Source organism: Hyalella azteca, unplaced genomic scaffold (genome assembly GCF_000764305.2).
Source record: "Hyalella azteca isolate HAZT.00-mixed unplaced genomic scaffold, Hazt_2.0.2 contig4700, whole genome shotgun sequence".
NCBI classification, from domain to species: Eukaryota; Metazoa; Arthropoda; class Malacostraca; order Amphipoda; family Hyalellidae; genus Hyalella; species Hyalella azteca.
The window spans coordinates 4,080-21,324 of record NW_025934911.1 but is presented as its reverse complement, the minus strand read 5'-3'; the positions used below and the strand labels follow the sequence as shown (position 1 = coordinate 21,324).

Here is a 17,245-nt window from a genome sequence, read left to right as displayed (position 1 = left end):
GGCCAGAACGGTTGCTAATTCTTTGAGCAATCTGGGATGGAAGCCGTCTGGTCCACATGACTTGTTGGGATTTAGAGCTACCAGGCGCTTGAGAACCTATTCTTCGTGTATTTCAAAACCTGTTAGCTTCGAGCTGACTGGGCGCTCCTCAATATCTGGAATACTGTTCAAGTCCTCATCTGTGAATACACTGCTGAAGAACTGATTAAGAACGTTTGCCTTGCCCTCATCAGAGGAAATCTTTCGTTGGTCTACTTTCAAATCAGAAATACCGTTCTTTGACTTACACTTCGAACTAGCGTACAAAAAGAAAGCTTTCGGATTTTTTTTTGCATTTTTAGCAATATTTTTCTCGAAGTTTTTCACTGCATTACGAAAAACTTTTTTAGCTTGATTTCGAGCCCTTGCATACAGGTTATAATCAGAATCGCTGCGAGTTCGTAAATATTGCTTGTAAGCTTCTTTCTTGGTCTTTAGCTGAGCCTTAACTGCACTGTTCATCCACTGGGACTAATAAACAAAGAAAAATCTGACCGCGTCCATAAAATCGCAATACCAATTAATAATTTAAACTTTAATTATGTCAAATCGGTTTTGATTTTACACAATTGTATGTGAAAAACTTTTTATAAAAATTCGTTTCACGAGTGTCGGAAAGGGCACAAATTGCCTGAATAATTTTAAACAATGATTTTAGTCAAGCCAAGTTGTAATTTATACAAACCTGAAGCAATAGAAAGTAATATATGAAATGAAATGATGTACCAATGGTGACTTAAATATAAAATATGAATTTCGAGATAATTATTGGAGTAAGCCGGTTATAGGCAATCGTTTCAATACGGAGAGTCTGACATGTCCGCAAAATCACGTCTCCGGCGTCTTCTAGAAATCATCGCCATTGGCCAGCATTTATTCGCGAATTCGCCGGTCAGCCGCGTGGTTATAACTTATATAGCGAAATGTGAGCCTCTGAGGTGGACACTGGACAATGATAATTCATTATCAAAAGTCTATTGAATTTTTATTCTTATAGACGCATTATGTTTTCCATCGACTGTGATTATGGTATTATATTTTATTAGGTATGGTTATACGGGCATTATACCAACTTAATATGATTAAGACTTAGGAGATTAGTATAGCTAGTGTGTGATGGTTCACAACTTCACATTTGGGGCACAGCCGCGCAGCCGTAGACCAGCAAATTAACGCTCAAATCAGCCCTGGAGCCTACATCAACCATCTAAATGCTATATACCTATATTGTCAATTGTCATCCTGGCACCTAAGCAGCTCAGCAGCTGTAGCTAGTCAATTGACCTCTCTATCTCACCACTGACCACCCCGTCCACCCGAACTTTAAACCAACATTGCTTCAGCACACAAGCTGCTAGCCTGCTACAGTGCTACTCCAACCTAGTTAACGGTCAATACTCAATATGTTGTTCTCCAAATGACTCCAATGCTTTATTACCCATACCATCACTTATTACACTGTTTACACATGCTGTTATCCTAAGTCTAAGTGTCTGGCTGCTGACCACACTGGCGACACTGCATTGCCGCAAATGTGAACTGTACCAAATGGTAATGCATCATCACCTTACTTACTCCGCAAGGGCAAGACGTTAGCCCCGCATCACTGTTTCTCTGTCTTACTATCCCCCGGCCCTGGTATCTTCTTCCCCCCACACTTAGGCTTAGCCTTTTAGGGTAAATGCAGTATATTCCGACATCATGGGTAGTGGGTACTTGGTAATTCTGACACCTCTCTAGTTTTTCCTTTATAATTTTATATTGAGGCTTGAGCTTTGTCTTAGTTCCACCGCTTCCACGCATTTGTTGATGGTTGAAATAGTGATGTCATACCTTTGTGCGCAAAACTATTGCCAAAACATTAGGTTTGGGCTGACTGGCAAGAAAATGTTGAGATCCAAAGAGAGACAGTGCATGCCACCCAGTGAGATCATCAAAAAAATGTGTCAAAGTTGATAGTTGACCTTGTTCTACCAAATAGTGATAAACTGTTTGTGTAGAAAGAATATTATGGTTTGAGACTTTTAAATACGTCTGTGAATATAGTAGGAATCCTTTAAGTATACTTGTATAGTTGTATTTCCTGATTTCAAATGGTAAATAAATTAATAGATGATTAAGTTAAGAAACGGATTTAGACACATAAAAACCAATTTTGACATAACTTGAATTGGACACACACAGCTCGTTCCATGCTGTGTGCAAAAATTAAAATTTTCTTAATTAAAAGCTTAATAGCTGTTAATTAAAAGCCTAATTAAGTAGTGTTCAACATTCAATAGTGTTCTAATTCAAAGCTGTGTCATATACCTAATACCAATACAGCTCGCACAGCGGTCGGAATTTGAACACAAGGATGTCGGAATTGCATATTAGTAGAGTTTGAAGCGCAGCTGGAATTTGTCTCACAACGTGCCATATTTAGTCACACACAGCATTGGAATATAGGGATTTGGTAGGTTTGCATTCTGAAGGCTTCTAAATAAATATGGCAACACTTTGTGACATTTCATCGTTGCTGGCACATAGTGGTGTTTTGAGAGTCACCTAAAGCAAACAGAACTCTAGTAACACATACAGTTATTTTTTTTATAGTTTTTCATATCTCAATCTCAATGCGTCCTTAATGTGTCGGAATATACCGCATATACCCTACCCCCACTCTCCACCATTATCGCATGGCTAAAGGTGCTTGTACACGGGTATAGTACTTGCGGCTAGTAGATCAGAAAATTGCCAAATGTCTGCCGCTTGGTGACTATTCCGCAAGGAAGCTTAGACACCAAGCGGCAGAAATTTAGCAATTTTCTGATCTACTAGCCGCTAGTACTATACCCGTGTACAAGCACCTTTACTGGAGGCTTTTCTTGCAGACCTTTGATGATTATCCGAATTAGGTTAGGTAACAACTCGTATAGATCCTCTTTTCATAGCGTAATCATAATGCAGTCGAGTCAGCAGAAACTAAAAAAAGCCTTCTGGCAGTTGGTGAAAAAAGGTGGAGAGATGGGGTAAGCGTCAAGGGTGGAGGTAAAGTTTTGCTGGGGGAAAACAGCTGCGACAAACAGACAGGCTGGAGTGCTGGCTGTGTATCAACAGCGGTATGGCGTAGGAAGTTACTTCCCAAAAATTGTGAGGAGGTTAGATGGCATGAGATAGAGCTGTTGGGCGGTTTTAAATACGGCATAGAGCAATTGTATTGGTGGCTTACTTCTCATTAGCTTGCTGGTTAATTTCCATGAAGGGGATTTGTACCTTTGGCTTTTAACATATAATCCCTTAGTCTACTCTGCCATTTAGCAGGCTTACGCACGGAAAGGAGGATGAGAGATATGCTGGTCTTTGGCAATGCTGGTTTCTGGCATGCATCCCCTTCACATTTCACTCATCCAGTCTTGGCTTGGCATGTGTCCATGTCGTATTTCCGGTTGATGCCAACGGGTTGAGCTTATATTCTGTTCTCATATTAGCCATGTGCCATGTCTTTCCAGACTTGTATTGTTTTACAAAGTAGACTTTAATCATCAAACTATAGCAGAATATTTTTGTGAATTGAGAGTTGTAACCTACCTAGTTCCTGAGGCTGACTGCTGATGTAGCTATGCAGTTGGCTTACCACCGTGACCTAGGCACGGTGGCTAAGCTGCTGCTGCAAAGGATTCAAGCACTCAACACTAAAGTCAATTTAGTCAATGTGAACATTTTTTTGTTCTATTGCTCTTCATCAAATTTATTTTAATATATATAGGCTATAAGCCTAGCCTATAACCCAGTGCTTCCCAAACTTTTTCAGGCTGGTGCCCCCTTTGGGGTTTGGGCTTTGCCTTTGGCTCCCCAGTTAATTTATAGCTCCCTTCCCTGCGACAGACACATATGAAAGCAAATGCCTTTCTTGATATTTAATATGCTGCAATTTTAAAAGAGAAAGATTAAACATAGATCTTCCCAAACTCAAAGGCCCTCTCAGATCTTTCCACTGCTCACAGGCACAAGGGGGCAATATCACCCACTTTGGCTTTTATCACCCATTTTTGCTACATACTGGTCACGTCCAACAGTGTGTTGCATCTAATGGCCACCATCTTCCTGATATTGTTTTCAAAATATAAGTATTCTAAATGGCTTGTTATGCTAACCTCAACTCCTTGAGGAAAATAAACTTTCTTCTTTATGTACCTCCATTACCTACTCTTCTATTTTGCCTCAAAACTGCTCAATCACTTCTGCCCCAACCTGTACTTGTTAAGTTGTAGGAGCGTCTGATTAGTCAGTCATTCATTTATTGGCTTATTAATTATTTAACTTGAGCCTACAATATGCTTAGAAAATTTCAACTCATTGTCAACATTAACTCCAAAGTCTTTTTCCATTATCTACTTTGACATTTGCACTCTGTTGTTGCAACCAAGTATTCTCATACCGCAATCTTGCTGTTCATTGATCTTGCCAAGGTGTATTACCGTAAAATGGGGTAACTTAGACCACTTTTTTTATAAATGATGCCATTTTTTACTAGCTAAATTAAACTTGAATTGAAACATGAAAGTTTATCAGTGAAATCCTGTGGCATGGTAGTGCCAAATTTTCAATCCATTGGGACTTATGTGGCCCAATCATACACTCATTGCAACTAGATAGGAAGTAATTCATCTAGCAGGATCATGTTGTTCTGAAAATGGTGGGAATGCTCTAGTTGCGGCCTGAAAGGTAGATTTATTCTTCTTGTGAAGCACATAGCATCTGTACCTGAATATTGGAAAATTCCCACTTACTGGAATCATATTGAGTCCATTCTGGAATATGTCCTACAATCTTTTTGTATTTTGATTTTGTATTTTTATATTAACTCATGGACCTCAGCCCCAAGTGAAATGTTATTAATTGGGATACAGGTGACTTGAACTTATCCATGGTTATTTTGGCCATATTTTCATTTTAATTTCAATGTATTTATATCAATAAACCCTTAAGCAAGGAACCAGGTTGGAATTGTAGGAATCAAGGTAGATATATTTAATATCATAAGTCCAGTTCAGTTGTCATTTACATTCCTCATAATATTAGCAATCAGCTGAGTTGTAAAGAAAAAGTTGCTCAAAATGTTTGTTTCATTGGTGGTTCTAAAAAATCATAGATCAGAAATTGTCATTTTTAATGTATATCATAAAAAATAGTTGATAAGGACCAGACATTCAGTGGCATTGTGGTTTTGTTGCACTGATAAATATTTATTTTCTGCCTAATTTAGTGGTTTTTTAATCTACCGGCATTATTTCTTATATACTATGCATTGCTATTATGGTTACTAGTTGTTGCTCTGATTATGGATGGGTGTTAACACGTTGACTACGATTGGTTCATCTTGTACTTTTGTTTCATTTTTCTAGTACTATTATGGAACAGGGTTGCCAGACTTTCTTTTTTTACCGGACAAATTCCACGATTTAGTTTTTTCAATTTAGGTGGTCGGCTAAAATTTATGATAGGGGTTGTAAGGGACGCTTCCTAATTAACTAAAAAAATTGAATTTTTACACCGGAACCTACAGATATACTAGTATATATTGAGTTATAGGCCTTTTTGTTCACGGACTTAATTGGCCGTTTTTTAGGCCATCTGGCAACCCTGAATTATGTACCAGGAGAAATACATTTCGTGGTACGCATATGTACCAATACGTAGTCAACGTGTTAAAGTCTTGTGGCATTGGTAGTTTCCATACCCTCTTCCTTATTTCCCTTCTTTTGAAGTAACTAATCTCAATCATAAACTATAACTTTTGTCATCAATTGTATGGTCATGGAAATCATTTACTTTATATCCTCTCATGAATTATTCTATCTCACTTGCATTCTTGCTATCCCAAGCATTTTTTCTCAAACCCATTGCACTTCTCATTACTCATTAGATGTTACTCAGCCTATTGAAGCATAACTTATCGCCATTTGATCATCCTTATGTTTAACATCTACATCTCTGCACCTGGTATTTAATTTTAACTAAATTAAAAGCTCTCATTCTCTTCTATCCATTTTGGAGCTCACAATTTCTTTGCTTTACATGCTTTCATTCCATACCCTCCCCTCAGTCCCCAATACACACCCAACCATTTCCTATCAGTTGCTGCACTTTACAATGTCCTTGGCTGTTCAATTCACTAATAATTATTTTTGGCACTGACACATTGAAATCATTGTCATACTTTGCTATATGTACACTTCTGAATACCTGAGAATTCCTCATCAGTTATGCACAAAAAAATTGGCATTAACAGCATGGATTCTTGTAAGTGTTTGGTCAGTACCAGTGGTGAAGATGTCTCCTGCATTCTCAATCACTGTAATGCAGCTGTGTTAAATTAAACTTTGAGCACAAGAATGTTCTTATGTGATGAGAACAATTATTAACATGAATTTTTCTCATTTAAAACGAGGTCATCTTGTAGGAAATTAAAAATTGAGTGCATCTGCACATATTGAACAGCTGAGCATGTTTGTTAAAATAGAAGTTCACTTGTAATTTTTATTGATTGTTTATTAAATTTATGAGGTTAATTTACTGCCATGTTAAGTGATACTAGGTTTTTAATTGATATGATGCTCTCATGAATTAAGCATTAGGATTATATAATTCCTATTCATTGAATGACCAAAAGAGGTCTATATCTTTTTGGAAGTGATATTCATTTGTGCTCACCCAACTTTAATTTTTATTTCAGGTTTAAAAAACAGAAGTACAATTTTTGTGATTCAAATCTAATAATTGCTAGAGCAGCACTCATATAAACATAGGTTGTTCAGAAGGTCTTCTTGCTTGCTGTTCTAAGACTCTAGAATTGTCTTTGCATGAACTCTGCGTGGCAGCTCATCCCAAGAGTGACAATGGTAAGTTCACAACATAACATCTCATTGTAACACAAGTCATTTTTTCTCTACTTAGCACTTTATCCTTAATATGAGTTGAAGTTTTTACATGACTGGAGCCCATAGGGTCACTCTGTAACAGAATGGACTCAAAATCTGGGACATGCCAGGCATTATTAAGATGACTGGTGTGACATTTAACAAGAGTGTTGTGTCTTGGCAACATTTGGGGAAGTGCAATGGTATGAAAAACTTAAGTAAATATATAATTGATAAAATTTGCTTTTCTAATTAGCGTTCTGAGTTGTCTAATAATTATTTGACAATTTTATTGTAAATAGAAATGTTCTCTGCTTCCCCATATGTGATTTTCCCTGCTACCCCTTAGTTTTATTTGAACTTCTTTACTCAATGACCTTTGAGATTGCCGTGAAGCTTGGTTCTTTATTCTTGTCTCTGACTAAAGTGTTGGGTATATATTGCAGCAAATGACACATTATGATATTTTGTAAAATTCTAAGCACATTTTCATGTTNCTCCAACAAAGTGATGCAGCTAACAAACCCCATCTTCCTGATATTTTTTTCAAAACATAAGTCATTTAAATGGTATGTTATGGTAATCTTGAGAAAAAAAACTTTCTCCATTACTCAATTTACTCCATTATTTTGCCTCAAAACTGTTCTATCAGTTCTGCCCCACCCTGTATAAGCTAGCTAACACATTTAAATTGTAAATTGTAATCAATATATAACAAATACCATAGTCAAATAGTTGAAGAAAACTTATTGCCTTATAAGCATTAGCTAAGCTGCTAGCTACGTACAATGTAATGCACACTTGATGCCTCTGTACCAAAAACATTCAATTTATTGGAACCTAATACACACTAAAGGCAACAAGTTTATATACCAATTTGACATTCATAGGACATTTATACTAAACCATGAATAACAATACCTCAATATAAATTGAAGACTGCCACCCAATATATTTAAATACCTATATGAAAAAATAAAAAAAATCAAATAAATCAAAAAAATCGAAAAAATCATGATTTTTTTATAAAAAATCAAGTGATTTAATCACATGATTTAATCATTTTGATTTAATCATTGCCAACCCTGCTTGTTGAACACCTGTATGCTCATAGAGTGAAGTGTTGTGCAATTTGTTGTTGGTGACTGCAGGTCTTTCCTTCTTTCTACTTCTACCTTTCAAGTGATAAGCAATGTTTCTGACCTGGTCAGTAGCTCAAAGTGCCCAGGATTTAGGTTCAGTTTGGATTTGGTCAAATCTGGTCCACAGGATTTAATAAGTAAATTTTATGAAATGAACAATTCAGGTTTGTTCAAATGCAGCTGCTTTATTTAAATTAAATATTTAGCCATGCTTGGATTTCACTGAATTTAAATTTGGAAAATTGAAAAATAGGACTTTTTTGGAAGCAGATATCTAAATCTTTATTGATAATGTGGCCTTAAATTTCTTGTTTTCTGACTTGTGTGTGATGCTTGAACATCTCGTCCATAACAAATAACTGCTATGAAACTGACTATGAGGCGTATTTAAATGTGTAAAACCCAGCCATGATATTGCAGGGTTGTACAACCTGTTCAGTTGATCTGAATTCAAGAAGATATGATGATCTCATCTTCTCATGAATTAAGCATTTCAGATCTCAGATGGTTTCTATTACTATGCAGATTTTCATGAATCTTTAATGGTTTCTATTTGTGTGTATGATAATTTGCTGCCCTCATAGTCGCCACAAATATAAGCTAATATTTTTCCCTATTAACAGGACGTAGCAACGAGCGAGAAGCGCCTGCCACTGCTGAACCCGGCCCCACTCGCCGCCCCTCATAACAAGACATCCGAGCGCAAGACGGCCAAGCGCGTGTCCTGTTTGAGCACAACGGTCGAAAAGGTTGGTGTCAAGGCCAGTTAACTTTGTATGGTAGCGCAAGAAGCCGTAGCTGCTAACTAGGTATTAATAGGAGGCATGTGCTGCACTATAGCGGCATTAGCCGCACCTCTGAGCTCAGGACATTAGGCCTTCAGCAACAAACTGATGGGAGCAAATGCCCCAGCCCAGAGGCACCGCCACCACACCGTCTCCCTTACTTGCTGGCGGTGCGCCCTTCAGAATAATTGAACTCTTCTTCATCTCCTTTCTTAGAAGCGATCACAGCCTTTGAAAATCACTGCTAACATCGTAAAGGTATTGCATCAGTGATATCAGTTCCGACTCATCAGTTCATTAAGCGATGATAGCAATGAAGAAAGGTAGCTGTTGCCGGCGCCAATAATACGACTGGTACCAATAAACTAGCACCATGAATGAACGAAGTGTTGTAGCTCATTGACACAAGAATATTTGTTGTTGCCCGTCATTATCTTTCAAGGGAAGCCTTGGCTGTCTCTCCTAATACTGCAGGACAGCCAGCGTCAGCGCTGTCTGCTTCACATCACTTAATGTTTTATGCAAGTCTCGTAACATAGAGACGAGCTCCACATATGTGTGATATCATCCATCGTGACGGCGATGCTGAAGAACTTACAAGTTCCCAGTCTGGCCTGCAGAACCTCAACTAGCTTCACTTGCCAGCGCTAGTGAGGATGCTGACCTAGCGACCCAGGCGAGCGTGCTTTTTATTCTTTTGACTGTTGCGGGTAGTTTGCTGTTATGTTATCGACTAAGTTCGCTATAAACGGAAACTCGTTCACGCTTNTCCTCTTCGTCTCGCTCGTCTTCCTCTTCGTCTCGCTCGTCTTCCTCTTCGTCTCGCTCGTCTTCCTCGTCGTCTCGCTCGTCTTCCTCGTCTCGCTCGTCTTCCTCTTCGTCTCGCTCGTCTTCCTCTTCGTCTCGCTCGTCTTCCTCTTCGTCTCGCTCGTCATCATCTTCGTCTCGCTCGTCTTCCTCTTCGTCGCGCTCGTCTTCCTCGTCTCGCTCCTCTAGCTCGTCCAGCTCCTCTAGCTCCTCTAGCACGTCCAGCTCCTCTAGCACGTCCAGCTCCTCTAGCTCGTCCAACTCGTCGAGTTCTGTTTCATGTCGTTCAGTTTGCCCTCCCAGCGATGCAAGGATCGCATCCAATATTGACGAGATGCAGGACACGGACCTCAGCGATGACGATAACTGGGACAGTGAGGAAGAACGGCTTTTTGAAGAGGGTAAGGCCTACGTGGCATGCACCACAATGCCGAACGGCGACAAACTTTACCCTGACCACCCTGACTGGCACTGGAACAGAGGTCGCGTATTTTACCTACGCAAATGCCAGCCACCCATGAAAAGGCTGGCATTCGACGTGTTTGTAGGGGCGCTGCGAGCGCGCCAGTCGGGCACATTAGGCACAGAGGCGCTAAGCTGCGTCAATGACTGCCTCTTGGCCGGCGGAGTGACTGATTGTGACTTTTATTATTCAGTATCCAGTCATCAGGGTGCTGTAGTGAGCTGGACACGGGTGCCTCGACCTGTACTGAAGAAAGCCCTGGCTATATTTAAACAATATGGTCTTATTTCAATATGAGGGGCTTACATATTATGGAAATATTTACCTAATTGTCTAGTGCCTACTTTTGAATCAAAATTAGCTTTTATATTAGAGATAATTTTGCTATTTGTTTTTCATACCCAAAACGCATAACTATTGTACATATTTTCATCTTCATTCCCGTTCTGATTGTTTTGCGTTGCCTGTACGAATTTCTTGTCTGTAAGGAGAGTGCTGGAACCGTGTCACGCCGCGGCACTTGATGATGTACCTGAATTCCAATAAACGAAATCTGCCTTGCCTTTGCCTTCATTTTTCCATTATTTTTCCTCTAAAATATGCCCTTTACTTGTGCCAATTGGAAAATAACAAATAAAATAACATTGAGAAATAATTCACGGTGAATTAGTTGGGGACGGGCCCAGTGTACAAAAATGATGCGTTGCTGAAGCACTGAATTTAACTGAAGAATTTATCTATATCACATTACCCGTAAACCAAGATTTTAGCTCGATTATTCTAAGATGTGGATGAATAGTTGCACAATTCATGCACTGCGGGCCGATAGAACTCACGTTTGACTGGGACTAAATCAGTGGCATTAATTAATGCCCATTCAAAAAAATTTCAGGAGTTATTGGAGAAGGAATGCCGGCTGACTGGTTATTCTCGCGCAGCTCTGTATTCTCTATTGAACGGTATTAAATACATATCTGAATCAACCTCCATTTTGTAGATATCTATCACCAAAAACTAGTTATATACGAGCATACTCTCATATGGAGTATAGTAACTGCTAAAATTAAGGCGTTGTGGAAGGGATGAGGGGAAAAAGACGTCGTAAATTTCTCACCTGCTAGTCCACGCCAGGCGGTACGGTAAAGGGGAGCTCAATGAGGGGCGAGGAATAATACGTGGCCAGTGATCGGCCAAGGCCAATAAGTTCTAGTCATTCATCGGCCAACTGAAAGGCACCGTTGCACCGAAATGTGTGCCGGCTCAGGTATCGTATAACCAAGGGCACCAGTATGACTAGTACTATTCAAAAATAGGGTGATGAATAGTTTCTACTGAGCCACAGGGGCAGAGTAGGTTGGGAGCTTGGCCAAAACGAGTCAGGTGTGACCAGATACCAGCCTGACCCGCACGTAGATGAGCTATGGTTGTCTCAATTGCCTAACTTGGGTAAGAGGCCCACGGTCATGTGCCTAGACTGTCCGTGACCTGAGCAAGGAAGAGACTCCTTACTGATCTTCCCATTTCCTGGTGCCATGATGCGCACCAACTAACAGTAATAGCATCCTCTATCGACTTCACCAGCTCTTCTCAGCTCGGGGTGGTTACAGTACGTTAGAGGAGGGTGTGGGCTCATCAGACAGCAAGATCTGCCGCTTCGTTTCCAGGTATTCCGCAGTGGCTGGGGATGGACTGGATCAGAAACAGAGCTTTGTTAATTAGTTTATATTAAAAAAATTCATTCAAAAGAAGGTTATTTTGGGCCCAAGTGAGAGCCTCATGTATAACAAATAGTTCCGATTCCAACACTTATATCTCTGGGCGGCGCTTCCAATTGAAAGAAACTCTCCTGCGTGGAATAACCACAGCAGCAAGATGTGGAGCATGTGGGTTCTTCCACTCGCGACCCATCCGTGTAGGCAGCAAGACAGCTTGCATACATATTCTGAGAAAAGTTATGAAACATTTGTGTGATATCAGAAGGTGAGCGAGATGACTTTGGGATATAAGTGAAGTTGTTAAAAATATTGTTGTCAACATTGAATCATGGAGGCATAGGTGAAATCAAAGGGGAAGCAATAAAATGTGGACAAGAGAGCCAATGCTGCTGAATAATGCTCAGGTATGAGGAACAAAGGAACAGTGCACATTTTCTGGACAGAAGTGCCTGGCAAGGAATAGATCATTGGTGGCTGGGCACTCGGGGAGCTGCCGTAGTCTGAAATAGTATTTGCACAATAATTGGTCTCTATGGATTTTATGGGAAGGCATATTCGCTTCAATTGCTGAGCTAATGACTGTAGTTACTTTACTACAGCCTGTAGCGATTCTGATGTTACTGTTTTGGAGTACGTTCCGCTGGATCGGTGCGATTGGGCAGCAGATGCGTAGAAGGAAGAGACGTCATCAAGTTAGCTACAAAGTAAACATTTTAGAGCTTTGGAAGTTTATAACAATCAGCACCCCTGTGCCTGTGGGATATGGATTTCAGTAGATTAAGTGCCGGCAAGCAAGATGTTTTCAGCATTTCAATCTGATGCTTCCATCTGAGGCAAGGTGCATCAAGCACAACACCAGGTTATCGGCATCTTACGGATCGTAGTCTTGCACTCTCACCGAGAAATCCGAGCTATTGGTATCATACTATTCGGGACAACCGTGAAGATCTAATTAAATTAAACAACGATACAAACTGACGATAATTGTACTGCTGGAGAGCAACGATAGAAGCTATATATTTATTTTCTTTCGTCAACTGAATGAGGAGCCTATGTACATTGCACTGGCTTGGCATTAGACGCTTGATTCTACCCGCAACATCCACGTCCTCAAGTAGCGACTGATTGTCTCCGTTAATCCTGTATGCGTTGGGAAACTTGGGAACAGCGCCATATGTCCGCTAGCGCTTGAACGGTGCAACACATCCACGAGTTGATGTCTCTTATGACTTCCTTTTCTGAGAATGTGTATAACATAAATCTATCTTGGTTCACTCGAGTGCTTGTTTACGTCCTCACATTTCATTGCATTCTCTATTTTTATGTGAAGTACGATACTCCTCTGAGGAGGACAATCCTACATGTTTCCTTTCAATCTTTCGTCCTTTATAGAAGTGATTGCTCCTACTGCCATTATTCTTCTTCATTAACATGTGTCAGGTTTTACAATGATCCAATACTTGCTCGATACCTGCACTGATAACGCTTATCTTGAAGGTGTCGCTGATAATCTTCTTGCAAGTTTCGCATACAGGAATGCATGTCCGGCTAACACTTTAATCCCTGGTCGCCTACGGCTCTCATACATCACTGTTATGAGTGACTAATATTGCGTGTCAGTGAAGTGGTAGAGCCAACAGCTTCAGATTATACCTTTCTAAGCTCAAGAAGCGATTGTGACAATTGAATGACTAGGCTTTCCCAACATATCCTGCTTTTGCTTCTTGTAATTTGTTGACCGACACGACGTTTCATTTGCCCGCTCAAAATGTTCATGATTAAGTCTTGTTTCCATAAATGAATAGTAATTCTCAGCAGTCAATATTTAAATGATAACTTAGTATGCAGATCCCTGTCGAGGAGTTCTGCCATCAAAGTACACGGGAACACGAGAGCCTCGATGACGCCTTAACCTTCTTCTGTTGATAGGCTCTTGGGTGTTGCTTGGTTGTCGAGCTAAACTAAGTATTCATTTCACGTGTTCTCTCATGCATGTGTGTTGTAAAAATTGCAAACATTCAATACTTTAATGGAACAAAATCATCGCCTGTGTTGGGTTATCATTGAATCGCACGAGACTGACGCTATGATGCATTTTACAGTATAATCGGTCATGCGGTTCTCGTTGGTTTGTTTCTCGCTGTAAGGGAGCTGCTTTTATCCTATTTTTCGTTATTATGATTGTAATTTCTCTAGACCCTTCCTCTCTCCATAGAAATTGTCTTTCCATAATCCAGTGAACGGATCATCATTGCATCTTGCTTCAGTTCTGCCCCCTAACCTGCTGCTTCTTGGGGAATTAATTTTCATCTGCATTCTCACATGTTTCACTAATTAAGACAATTGTTATCTAAGAAAACTTTTTTTTAATTTATGAAAACCATTTTTGCAACCAGCTAACTCTTTTTCTCATGAAATACTTAGACATGCTTTGTTTGAAAACAATTGTCTTAATTTAATTAGTTCATGCACTACGGGAAATTTCTCATCCAAGTTTATAAATTCCGTGTACGTTTGTGTGAAGCCATGCACCGTGGCTATATAACTTGTAGACTGTTGGAGCGCGTATCCACTATGACAGTTGTGGCATTGTGGTTACAGTTCAACTGTGGCAACTTGGCCCAGTGGTTACAGTTCGGAGTACTAGGGGCCATACTTTCAAAACTCGCTAAGTCAACGTAAGTATTTACGCTCTATTTTCTGGTCTATGATTGGTGGATTTTGCTTGAAAGGCCGTCCATGAATGGCTGATGAACTTACGATCTCTTAACTTTTTTTGAAAGTATGGGCCCAGGATTGTAGCAGCGAGTTGTGTGTTCGACACCTCAACAAGCTAAGAATATTATGCGATGTTGAGAATCAGCATTATGTCTGACGGCCTAATGAATGCTGGCACCGCTATACTACATTTTGAATATATTCGAAAATTAGTCCTTAGTTGTAGAATAGGCAGTGAAGCATTGCAAAACTAAATTGAGTAGGGTTGGATCAATAATTTTAGCTGATTTTTAAGTATGTATTAATAAATTTAATTTCAAAGATGCGTCAAAAGTAGTTTTTCTTTGTTCATATATGAAACGAGAGTCGAATAGGATTTTTATGTTTCATGTAAAATGCTTGTTTGAACTGGTCTTTATTTAGCATACGCTAGCGTTATTCTTAACGGGATTTAGGGTGTTGATGTTGTAAAATGTCAGGAATTATCGATCCAATTAGCGCTGTGCTAACCGGCGAGTTGCCAACATTCCTTTATTCTTACAAGCTCCAGTGTCCCCTCCTTTATTATTGTATGATGTATGAGCTATTACATAGTAATTATTATATACATGCTCACATTCCTGGTTAATTTATAAATTTCTTCATTTCACCAGGTCCAGAAAATGACGGACGCTTCTACTGCACTTTTCGGTGAGCCCCTGAAGCTCAACCGACACCAGACGAGCGCCGTCGAGGCCACAACCACCGTCACTGAAGCTGCCGGTGCCCCCGTTGCTGCTTCGGATGCTCTGGGCGCTTGCAAGCCCGATCCTAATGTTGAACTCGTACGTTTCTCCTTATCTCATTTGGGACAAAGAATCCAATCTCGCTTCAATCAGAAGAGGAAATTAACAGACTTCGTCAAAGAGCTTCTTTGTTCGGACTGTGTTGAGGACAAAGTTATGTCGAAACGCCCCAGAAAGTCCTATTACAAGCTTGATGTAAATCAGCCATCCAAGTATCGTAGTGACGACGAATTTAATGAGGTCCATTGTGCTGACAAGAAAAAAATGAAATCGAAGAACGTCTTCCTCGAATATATGTGCGAAGACAACGACAAGGAAGAAGGAAAGTCGAAACATTTCTGGAACAGCTTGCAAGAAGATCGCTATTATTCAAATAAATTTAACCGTTCTTCTCCTAGCCAGATTTTAATTGAAAACACAAAACTTTTTAATAATGTATTAAAGTCAGAAAGTCAGGGAATGCTTCAGTTTCCTGCAAAGAATCCAACTCGGGCAATGATCGGCTATACTCAAATGGCCGTCTCGTCATCACTTCGTCCAGCCTGCACAGTTCCTTGCCTTCGTCCAGCTCATCCAGCTCGCCTTGTTCAATATCATGCGGTTCTACTATCCCTTCTGATTCTTTGCGAGCTTCGTCGTCCTATAGGTCACCTACAAGTTGTGCATTTGCTTCTCTTCACGGAGCAAACAATTCGTGCGTTCCTCTGGGTCCGGTGCTTAAGCCACTCCGCAAGCTGTTGCGCCGAGACTCCTCCACAGGCAACTGGAGAGTTGTTGAGTTGCCATCAACTGAACACTTCAAGCCTCAACCTGAAGTGTGTAAGAAGACGCCACCAAATGAGGCTCTCAAACCGGCTGCGAAAAAACTGTCCACGTCCTTGAGTGCCACGAAAAGCAGTCCGACCGACCACATCTTGAACAAAGAAGACTCGCACAATGCTCAAAATTCTTCCGAACTCCTGATTCCTGTTACAGCCTTAAGCCCCCAGAAACCTCTCCGCCCCTATCTCCCCTATAATGCATTGTCTTTTCTGACGTACATTGATAAAGAAACTTACTGTTACTCGGTAGACGTTGACAGCGATGCGTTCGGTGACGAAATCCCACTTGAACGCAGTGACGACTCGGACCTTAGTGACTCGGACCTGAGCGAAGATGAAATTGGCGACAGTGACGATGAGCACCTTTTTTACGAGGGCAAGTCTTACGTGGCATGCACAACACTAAATAATAGCGACGTCGTGTACCTGACCACCCTAACTGGTTTTGGAACAAAAGTCATGTATTTTACCTGAGGAAGTGCCAGCCACCCATCAAAAGGCTTCAATTCGACGTGTTTTTCAGGGCAATGCGAGCCCGCTATGCGGGCCCTCAGGGCAAGGAGGCGCTTAGCCGCGTCCATGCCTGCCTCTTGAAATGCCGAGTGCACGTGACGTCGAGTCACCAGGGCGTTGTGGTGAATTGGACGATGGTGCCGCGGCATGTCCTGAAGATAATCCTAAACATATTTAAACAATATGATATGATTACATGAGGCCATTGAGTATTATAGACTAAACGCAATTTACTTCGATATTAAGCAGAAGTCGCATTCATATTGTAGATAATTTGGCCATTTGTTTTCCATAATCCACATACCCGAATACCAATAAACAATTTGTGCAATTCTTTTTCTTCATTTTCCATAATTTAACTGAAAGATATAATGTGGTTTCATTTGACTGATCTGAAAATCATTCTAGAAACTATTGCGATAATCTAAATATTTTCGGTAGTTTTGGTGCCTTGACTATCAGCCTTGAAGCATCAACACGTCTTCAGTGATCCTAAACTTGCTTTTTTCATGCAAGCCGCCTGAGCGTTCGGTGTATATTCCATGCCTAGTCTCA

At 40.3% G+C, this 17,245-nt stretch overlaps 1 protein-coding gene across 1 annotated transcript; it reads right to left on the bottom strand.

Moving 5' to 3' along the window:
- Positions 1-9,594: 9,594 nt before the first annotated feature.
- Positions 9,595-11,672, bottom strand: LOC108668168 (glutamic acid-rich protein-like). The gene is made up of 2 exons (XM_018155332.1): positions 11,598-11,672; positions 9,595-10,041 (listed from the first exon to the last, which is right to left on the bottom strand). Exons 1-2 carry the CDS (start codon positions 11,670-11,672, stop codon positions 9,595-9,597), a joined length of 522 nt encoding a protein of 173 aa, XP_018010821.1.
- Between the last annotated feature and the right edge of the window lie 5,573 nt (positions 11,673-17,245).